General features: G+C 46.0%; 1 protein-coding gene and 1 non-coding gene across 2 annotated transcripts in view; both read left to right on the top strand.

The window, feature by feature from the left end:
• Positions 1–3,534: 3,534 nt before the first annotated feature.
• Positions 3,535–10,714, top strand: part of CUNH3orf33 (chromosome unknown C3orf33 homolog) — a 13,920-nt gene continuing 6,740 nt past the window's right edge. Inside the window, exons 1-3 of the mRNA XM_018557027.1 lie at positions 3,535–3,621; positions 5,888–5,947; positions 7,662–7,815. Of these exons, the coding sequence (XP_018412529.1) occupies positions 3,544–3,621; positions 5,888–5,947; positions 7,662–7,815 (292 nt within the window). The 5' untranslated portion in view covers positions 3,535–3,543. The remainder of the gene's footprint in view (positions 3,622–5,887; positions 5,948–7,661; positions 7,816–10,714) is intronic.
• TRNAR-UCU lies at positions 6,935–7,007 on the top strand. The gene has a single exon. It is a non-coding gene; the product is annotated as a tRNA-Arg (tRNA).

Below are 10,714 nucleotides of genomic sequence, written 5' to 3'. Positions count from 1 at the left end.
ATGTATAATCAGTTTTTTAATAGTTCGTTTACAAAATATCTCAGTGTTGCATCACAACAATGAAGTTACTGTAGTGCTACATTCTAGGAGATAGATAGATAGATAGATAGATTATATATATATATAATCTCAGGCTTAAAAATAGAAGGTAAACATATGTGGCATGTTATTACCTGTGGTACTTTTGTACTTAGAAGTGCTTGGCGTTCTGAGTTACACTTTAATTTTTCTTCCTGGAATAAACCTGTCACTTGGCAGCAGACAGTACAGCAAAGGAAGGGGGAGGGAGGAAGGATCCATACCATGCTTTGTTTTTTCTTTATAGAGCGGCTACAGCCTGAGTAGGAAAGCCTGTCCTCTGCCAGCATGCTGTAGATGGGGAACCTTGCTGTTTCTTGGAAGCAGCGGTCTCTCTACAGCAGTCTGACATGCCCCCTGATGAGTTACACCTTTACCTCTGCCATTAGCAAAGCTCCTGCTCCCAGCTGATTGGAAAGTTCTAGTTCTGCTTCAGCAGAAGGGGTGTGGGACCACTGTGGAGAGACTACTGCTTCCAAACAGTGCAAAGTTTCCTTTCTGCAGCATGCTGCCCGGAGACAGGCTTTTCTACCCAGGCTGTGGACGCTTTCTAAAGATAGTGTAAGACTCTGAACACCTTTTTATTGTGATGTACCTGGAATGTGTTTAGCTGAGTTAAACTGAAAGTTCTGTTGGGCTTTAAATTCAGTGGCTGTTCTGATGCATCCACTGTAAGGGCTCATTGACACCGGCCTCCACACTAAGACCATCTGTTTTGGCGTCTGAGCTGGTGTCCATGTGTGCTTGCAGTGGGGGGTCAGTGCTTTGTGGCATTAAGCTTTATTTAAACATTCCATTCATCACTATGCACTGCAGCGGAGACTGACGGTGATTTCCAGGGAGCTCCGCGTATGTCTGCATTTTTACTGCAACCCACCTCAAGGCAGCCCTGTAATGGGAGCAAGACACATAAAAAAGAATGGTCTCCATCAAAGTGAAATGTTGACTGTAACACAATATTTTGGCCTATAAATATGTGTATGTTGCAAGCACTCTATAAGTACAATATACAGGATGTATTATTAAGAATAACCTTGTTCGTAGCACTGCAGCCTTCCAGTACCATGTTCGATCTGGTGGTGTTTGTGACTTGTTGCGCTGAGCAGAGCTCTAAAATGCTGTCATATTGACAGCTGCGGAGAAAGCAAGCATTTAAGTATAGAGGTAGATGGTTCCTATGATAACGGTTGTACTTTTCATATTACTATGTCATACGTCATTCTTACAATTCACTTTGTACAGATGTTTTACTCGATGTCCGTGTATTGTTACGGGCTGGGACCAGGGACTTCAAAGGTTATTTTAATATCATTTTGTGCTTTTTTTTTTTCTATGCTTTTAAATATTTGTAAAGACAAAATCACAATCTTCTAATGGGAAGCAGTATATAATTTTATTTCTTTGAAATGATTTTTAATTATGACACATTTTGTATGAACCAGAATCATTAGTTACATGGTCTATTTTCCTAAAGTGATTGACTGTAAACCAAAATTATAAGAAGGTGAATATTTGTTCTTGAAACTTCTATTAAAGAAAAAACAGATTATCATGTAGTCTTGAGTCCTTTGTGCTCCTGCATTGCCATGTTTTTCTTTTATTGTTTATCAAAATGTCTTACAAATAAGTTTGGTTTTGAGTATGGATGGGCATTCCCTGCCCACAGCTGCATGTAAGCTAAAGGACAGGATGCTGTGATGTCATTGACCTAATATGGCCATAGGACCAGAGGGCTAGAGTTGGTCAATGACTTTGACCTAATATCACCATATAAGATCAATGGTGTCACCACAACCATTCCGCCCCGTGCAGGAGAACCCGTGTTCAGTGGGTCACCGCATGCCTTCTTTTGTAGGTGAGAGGCACCTCGGCCTTCCCCTAGCACAGCACTGTCAGTTCACAAACCAAGCAGACATTCAAATGTGCTGCCCAGTGCCGAGTGTCAGCTTAACGTGGGATGGGATGGGGATATGGACTGCTCTTCATTGGCCACACAAAAAAAATTCCCGAGGCTAGAAAACACGTAATAAAAACTTCAAAAACACATGTGAAAAAAAGTACGAAAACCACTTCAAAATCATTGAGAACACATAATTGTAAAATGCACAGTGCGGGAGTAGGCAAACTCTGGCCCTCCAGCTGTGGTGAAACTAAAAATCCCATCATGAATCTGCCTGCCAGTATTCTGTCGAGAGCCCCAACTCCTCGAGATCTCCGACAGGTGACGTCACATCCGGTGACTTGCCAATAGATTTAGACCAGATGGTGCTAGTACACGTGTGCCAGGTGTGACACTGGCAGCTGAGACCCCCCCAGGGGGTTGGTCTGCCTCCAGGCAAACCTGCACTCAGTTTTATCTTTTGCTACATGTGTTCCAAGATGGAGACTCTCATAGGTTAGAGTTAGGCACTATATAGAGGAGCCTTGACAAGGCAGTGCGGCTTTCACATATTCTGCAGAAGACGTGTATCTAAACTGTTTTTAACCTTAGCAGTTAGACAGGTTTTTTTTTTTGCATGCTGGCTGGTGAGTGTGCTGGGAGACTTGTTGCTGCTGTACTGTATAAAGCCCTTCCATGTGCACCTTACTGTAAAGCTAGTTATGAATTGATGAGTGCGTTTGCCATTCGTGACACTGTCGGGATCCAGATCGAGTTATCGAACTCCCGTCACTGTGCCTGTGCGGCCTTACAATCCCTGTCAAGTTCTCCGACCACCGTCAGTGCACCTGCGCAGTCAGCGAAAATCAAGTCCTCCTACATAGCATTGGTGCGCCCATCCAATGGCACATTCCACAACATGCTAAGAGATGACATGTTTTGCCATCACGCAGGCGCACTGATGGGGGTTGGAGAATGAGGATTCTAACAGTGGCACGGTTGCCACACTCGCACTAGCGCCATCTGCTCTAACTCGGCTACTGGCAAGTCACTGGATGTGGCGTAACCAGTCGGAGATCTCAATGAGTCGGAGGTTTCGACAGAACACCGTAATCATACCTGAGTCTTGCAATGCCTCATGGGATTTGTAGTCCCACAACAGAGGGATGGCCAGATTTTGCCTACCCCTAGTACAGCGTATGGCAGGCCCTTTTGACTACAAAGAAACTTTGTAAATGTCTCCAGTTCTTTCACCATATGTATTTACCTGCAAGAAAGACTTTATCTGACTTTCTAATGCTCTGCAATTACTAAACCCGCTGCAATTAGTACTTAACATCTGTAACACTGACTGGTAACCGGCGCAGTGAGAGCACACCGATCGCTAACCGGCAGTGTAATAATCACTCGCCGAGCTGCACGATTCCAGAGCATGCGCAGTAGGAGTGAGAGCGCAGCGTGTCTCCTCTTCCCTCCTCGTGGAGTCCTGCTGTGTCACTGTATTGGCCGCAGTTTCGCTGTCTCAGTGCTGCCACCTGCAGGAGAGTCGTAGGAAAGCCGCGGCTCCGCATCCAGACGTCAACAACATGGCTCCGAGTGACCCGGCAGATAACCTGATCTCTAAGGTGTCCCAGCTGGCTGATTCTCATATATATTTTGTCCGGGTAGGGATCGTGTCCTCATGCATACGTCATATATGTAGCCCGCACACAGACTTTATTTACAAACACAGCACATCCACCATATCAAGGGGACGTCCACCCAGATGACATGTGACTGTGGAAGGAGGGGTGTGCTGTAGACCACCCCATGTATGTGGATCAGAGCTGACATGGCTTTGGGGTATAAATCTGGATATTGATAAGACCATGTGCTCAGATCAGGGGCGTCCCGATAAGACCATAAGATCAGGGGCGTCCCGAGGCTGGGTGACATCCGGAGCGGTAATTGAGCGTGCGCGTGACATAATCGCGCAGGTGCGGCAGTATTCTGATACCTGCCGGCGTCCATCTTGGTGATGGACGCCGGCAGAGAGAGGAGGGGACAGTCACCCGGCGGGATAAGGTATGCCACTGGCTCCCCTCCTCTCTCCTGATACTGTCGGGCGTTTGGTCCATGACCGAGCACCCGACTTTTCAGAGGGGGGTAACACCAAAATGACTGTAAGTCATTTTGGTGTCACCCGGGTGCGGGCCGCACCCCCTTGTGACGCCACTGCATGTGGTAATACGGGGAGGCAACCCGGGCACGCCAGCTGTGGTGAAAGTACAAGTCCCATGAGGCATTGCAAGACTCTCAGTCACGGCATAATGCTGAGAGGCAAAGGCAGGAGGGAGCGTGGCGGTGCATTGAAGTCAATGGCACCGCAGTGCGATCACCTGCACCAGAACGCGTGGCACATCAGTGCGTTCTAAAAAAATAGTGTATGCAGCATTTTTTCAGATCGCACTGGACCGGAATACAGGAACTGATATTCAACGGGTTCCAGAGTGGGCGAACGCACTGCAGGCTGTGGTGCCATTGACTTCAAGGCACAGCCATGCCCCCTCCCGCCCATGAACGCAGGGAGCCGGCCAGGATGCGTTCCAGCAGCGAATCATGCTGAAAAGCACTGGAGCTGGTGTGAACCGGCCCTAACTATGAACAAAAATGTATCTTATTTGTGTGTCACTCGGCTGAAGATCCTCAAATCTTCTCTGAATTGGTGCTGACACTGTCCTTCCTTCTGGAGGGTGGCTACTTTTCTTCCCCATGGTCCCTGTGTGTCAGTGGCGGAGCTAAGGAACAAAGGGCCCTGGTGCCGGGAGTGTCGGATGAACGGATGATCCGACACTCTCGGCGCAGAGATGGGGGGGCCGCTGGGTACCGATCCGGCGCTGGGCCCCCTAGGGGCCGGAGGCCCTGTTGCGTCCGCACCGCCTGCACCGGCGGTAGTTCCGCCACTGCTGTGTGTGTTGTAAAGTAGCGACCACTTCAAGCTCACTCCCATGATGGACTACAATCTCATGTTTACTTTACTCATTTGTATTGAAGTTGTAGTCTATCAGAGGAGGAAGCAGTGTGACCTCCCATTGGTTTTCCTGATAAAGGGACCACACTGGTTCAGAAACGTTGCAATCTTTTGTGATAGCATGCTTATCTAACATCCATAAAGGATGGATTGATAATGTGGCCCCTGGTGTGCTGGTGACCTCATTACCTCCATTGCTTTTAGACATCCTCAATCATTGAAGAATCGGTTCCTGTCCCCCCAGTAAATGCTGCAATCGGATTTGTTGTACTCAATATAAAATCTTTTCCTCCAGTAGTTCATTGGAGGATATGACTCCCTTCTCTCAAATTAGGATCTTTTTGCATTGCGGGCCTTTTGCCACAGCAGTTATTTTAGGGAGGTCCTCTTTTGTTTCTGTTTCATGCTACTCCTGAGTTCATCCTGCATGTGCAGGGAAATAGCCATTACGTGGAGCTGTACCCCTTCTCCTTTACATAGTATTCAGCCTCCTAGAACTGGCAGATAAACCCCAATTCATAGAACAATGAGTGCCTGTGTACTGCAATGAACTACTGGAAAAGGATGTTATGGTGAGTACAAAAAACGCCTCAGGCTGCCTCATGATTGGTGCGGCCCTGGTGGTTTGCATGACTTAGCTGACTGGGCTCAACAGACTACACCTTTAATTGACTGACCCTTTAAATATAACTCTTTATTATTACAATGTAGCTATAAACCCAAGAATATTCTATGAGCTATTCATACTTGAATCCTAAAAGTTCCTAGGGATTTACAAGTACTTTCTCACAAATCTGACTGTGACACAAAATATAATTTAATGTCTATTCTTTGTGCACAATAGAGTCTTCAAATGGCCCCGTGTACATAATCGTGAGCAGTTATATATTTCCATGCATCCATATTGTTTCTTTTAACAGAATATCAGCATTGGCTTGGCAGTTGCCGGAGTCGTTTTGTGTGCAAGGAGCATAAAACTGGTAAGTGTCTAAGACCCCATTCACACTGAGCGATTTGTAGCGCGATTTCCACTCAAAAATCACTCAAATATCGCTCAATGTAGCTCGTCCAATGCATGTCAATGGAGCTGTTCACATCTCACAGATCAATGTCGCTTGTAGCTCAAGCTTGTCGCTCGAACATGACCTATTATTCCAGCGGATTTTGTTGGATTTGACCCCAATAGGCTTTGATAGACTGCCAAAAGAAGCGCTACGTAGTGCGACAAAATGTTCACTGTATATATATATTAGGGCTGGGGAAATTAACGATTAATTCCTCGATTAATCGTTAAACTTTTTGATCGATTAAAATTCTTTTGATCGAAAGACTCACCTCTCCTCCTGCTTCCGGGAGTCCCGTAGGAGATCCGGTCACGTCACGGACATCGATGTCATGTGTTTCTCTACTGATTCACATGCTGTCTTCCTCCAAAAAGATTTTCAGTTGGAGCTTTCTATGTGATAACAGTGAGTTCTACCAATTGGAAGTGCTTGTGTTATGCTGGGCACACACCTTACAACCATTGCAAGACTATTGTCTTGCGATGGTTGTAAGGTAATTAAAAAAACGTACGATCTGCCTATCTTGGACAGGCAGATCGTACTTGCGATGATCGCAAGCCACTCCCCCCTGAGGGGCGGGCTTCCGACGACTGCAATGCGGAACGGGCAGTGTGCGCTTGCCCGTCCGGCTTTTATCTTACGAACATGCTACAGACCCGCCGAACATCGTACGATGCTCGGCGGGTTTTCGAACATGTTCCTAAGATAAAAGTGGTGCGACCTTACAGTAGTAGAGATCGCACGGCTTCCACACACCTTACGATAATCGTACGATCGCGGGATTTCCCGCGATTATCGTACGATTATCGCAAGGTGTGTGGGCACCTTTACAAGAGATGCTCATACTAGTTACATAATTTACTCTTGTCAGACCATGTTGTTCAGTACAGTTAACATTATGCAGACCGCGTGGCCTAATGGATAAGGCGTCTGACTTCTGATCAGAAAATTGAGGGTTCGAGTCCCTTTGTGGTCGCTGTGTCTGGAGCGCCTCAAGCCTAATCTTTGCTGTATGTGCCAAAGAAATTTGCCAGCCCTTTACTTTCCAGCGCAGAATCATCAAACACATTTAGCATTATAACTTGGATTTTAACAGGACCACAAGACACATGCACAATGCACATACTGTTAGATATCTTCTTGCCCCAAATGCCAAAGTGCACAAACATGCACATCTGAACACTTCCTTGTACTGTTAAGATCTGGTCTTCTTCCTCCTCAACTTTCCTGTTGGGTCAGTCAATAAATTGGAAGGGTTGGGAGGGAACTTTTTTTTAAAGTAGAACTCCAGGCAACATTTTTCTTAACCCTTGCAGTGGGTCTACCCCCGCACTGCAAGTGTTAATTGCTCATTCGGTCCATCTATATAGAGGTGTCTGGCACCTGAGAACAAATTCTGGCTCGTTTCAGGACAATCAGAGGGTAACGGCATGTGTGCAGATGGGGTCATTATTATAATCAAAAAGATTTTATTGGCATTGATTTGCCATTTTGACACTAAACATGATCCATTTAATGGAATAGTAGGGCCAAAATAGCTTAATACGGACGATAAATAGGCAAAGTGTTAAATATTTCATGCCATTATATGAATGATCCATTTGTCTCCTGTCATGACCAATATTAACAGGTAACCAAGTTTACAAACGCTAAACACATCCCAGACAATTTCATAAAAAGAAGTGTGAAGCTACGGGGTAAAGTCATTAGTGTGAAGGAGCATACCATAGAAATTGAACACATTCCTATCAGAGTTCCCATTTTGACATCTCTTCTCAAAAAATGTAAGTAAGGTTTATAAAATATTATTTGAGTGTAAAGTGTTGTTTATGTTTCATTCACAGTTAGTATTAACATATAAAAGTCACATTAGATCTAAATGACTCAGAAGAGAAGCAGTCCTTTTCCCTCCATGTACTGACTGAACTGTCTAAAGCTGGCTCAGCACTTTTAGATTTCTTTCTCTCAGCTGAACAAAAGAGATTTAACAGATTCGTCCATCCATGCTAAACAGCGTGAATGGATGAATCTCCCATGCTGGGCTATTGTATTCTGAAAGCCAGCGCCCATCGCTGATTGGCTACAGTCACTGTTCGCCAGACAATTTTCCACTGGGCTCCTTCGACATTTGTTGAGCCGGGTGGTTCCGGCAGGGCCACTCACAGCTTGAATTTCAGCTTTAACTAGTCTTTTTACACAAGCCACCAACAAGCATAAAGTTAGTGATGGGCTTTTTTTTGAAAACCCAGCATGCACCCCATAATGTGTATTTGTAAAATAAAGATTTCATGCAAATTATACATTTTTTTAAAATAAATATTATTATATTACAACATACTGTATGGTATGCACGTCCATGCAGAGACCTGCTTCGGGGAGGGACAGGTGCAGCATGTAATTGTGTGCAGCTGCCTGTACATATCTATGGAAGTACGCAGTTGCACGCTGCTATATGCTGACTCAAACCTGCACATCCGTGCTGGTATGGGTGTATGGATGTGCAGATTCAGGTCAGCGTGCAGCTGCATCTCCCCATATGGGAGTACAGACGGTTGCACGCAGTTACATGCCAGAACTGTCCCTCCTGGGAGCAGGTCTCTGCACGGGAGTGCGCGCCCATGTGAATGAGCCCTTAGTTGAGCTTCCATTTGTTTGTTGCCCATGCGTGCCCGCTAGGGGGCGCGCGCGAGCAGAAAAAAATTGCCGTCTGGAGACGGCAACCCGCAAATGTAGCAGTGCCGTCCGTCCGTTTTTTTACTACGGCCGGACGGCAAGAGGTTAAAGTCCACCTAAAACGACATGCCCACAAGGTTGCAGCGCTACAGTGATTTCACTGCAGAATGACAATCTCACAACTGAATTGTCAAAGCCTTAAATGGGGTGGGGGCATGGCCAAACTTTTAAGGTTCTCTAAAGTTCCCTAACTGATGAACATCTGTTTTAATAAATTAAACTTTGTCATTGTTGTAGCAAAACATTTAAGATTTAAATGATAGCCCGGTGTGCTAACTTGATTGTAATAAACAGGTGCTTTGACAGATGCTGTTTGGTAATGTCACAACCTCTCTGTCTTCATCAAGCCTCCCGCAGAGCCATCTCTACTCAGAAATAATTGGCTTCTCACATGTGTCATGAACCATTCTCAATCAGAATGGAGCCAGCTTCCCAGCCAATCAAGAAGCCGGGCATCGTGTAATGAATTTCCTGATTGGCCGGGAAGCTGGCTTCATGCTCCTTCGTCACCAAGTGATGAGGGAGCATGAAGCCAGCTACCCGGACAATCAGAAAGCTGGGGGGTGAGTCATTATCCGCCCCTTTGCTTCCTGATTGGCTGGAAAGCCAGCTCCATGCTCCCTGGTGACGAGGAAGCATGGAGCCGGCTTCCTAACCAATCAGCATGCCAGGCAGCAAGTCATTACACACCACTCGGCTTCCTGATTGGCCGGAAAGCCACCTCAATGCCCCCTGTCACCAAGTGAGGGAGCATAAACCACTTAAACCACTCAAGTGTTGCTTTACCAGCATGCTTAGGGTCATTGTCCTGCTGGAAGGTGAACCTCTGTCCCAGTTTCAAATCTCTGGCAGACTGAAACAGGTTTCCATCAAGAATTTCACTATGCTTGGCACCATCCATCATTCCTTCAATTCTGGCCAATTTGCCAGTCCCTGCCGAGGAAAAACACCCTCACAGCCAAAGGGCCAAAAAGCTACATTTAAAGGCCAAAAAGCTACATTTTAGTCTCATCTGACCAGATTACCTTCTTCCATATGTTTGGGGAGTCTCCCACATGCCTTTTGGCGAACAGCAAAAGTGTTTGCTTATTTTGTTGTGTAAGCAATGGTTTTTTTTTTCTGGCCACTCTTCCATGAAGGCCAGCTCTGTGGAGTGTACAGCCTAAAGTGGTCCTATGGACAGATACTACAATCTCCGCTGTGGAGCTTTGCAGCTCCCTCAGGGTTATCTTTGTCTCTTTCATGCCTCTCTGAATAAATGCTCTCCTTGTATGGTCCGAGGGTTTAGGTGGGCGGCCCTCTCTTGGCAGGCTTGTTGTGGTGCCATATTAGTTCAATTTTTTAATAATAGATTTAATGGTGCTCTGGGTTGGGTTATAAAAAAAATTTTTTAGGTTGGACTTGATGGACTGATGTCTTTATTCAACCTCAAATACTATGTAACTATGTATATAACCCAACCCAGATGTGTACTTCGCCACAATTCTGTCCCTGACCTGTTTGGAGAGCTTCTTGGTGGTTATGGCGCCGCTTGCTTGGTTGTGACACTTGCTCAGTGGTGTTGCAGACTCTGGGGCCTTTCAGAACAGGTGTGTATATATACTGAGAACATGTGACATTTGATTGCACACAGGTGCTGTTTATTTAACTAATTATGTGACTTCTGAAGGTAATTGGTTGCACTAGACCAGCGGTGGCGAACCTATGGCACGCAGAGGCCCCTCTGGTGGCACGCGAGCCAAGGTCCCGAATACAGTGCCGGTCACTGTAAAGTCATGTTAAGTTTTTAAAGATGGCCGCTGCAAATCGTGGCGGCCATCTTTAAACCTGGCAGGTGCCCAGATTCTGGGGGTCGGAGCCGCTATCATCAGCAGCACGCCGAGCGGTGAGGAGAGAGAGAGAGAGCCGCTCGGCCTGGATCTGACAGCTGGCGGCTCTCTCTCTCCTCAC

This window comes from Nanorana parkeri, unplaced genomic scaffold (genome assembly GCF_000935625.1).
Source record: "Nanorana parkeri isolate BGI_ZX_2015 unplaced genomic scaffold, ASM93562v1 scaffold263, whole genome shotgun sequence".
In the NCBI taxonomy this organism is placed as follows: domain Eukaryota; kingdom Metazoa; phylum Chordata; class Amphibia; order Anura; family Dicroglossidae; genus Nanorana; species Nanorana parkeri.
This window is presented reverse-complemented; position numbering and strand designations above follow the sequence as displayed.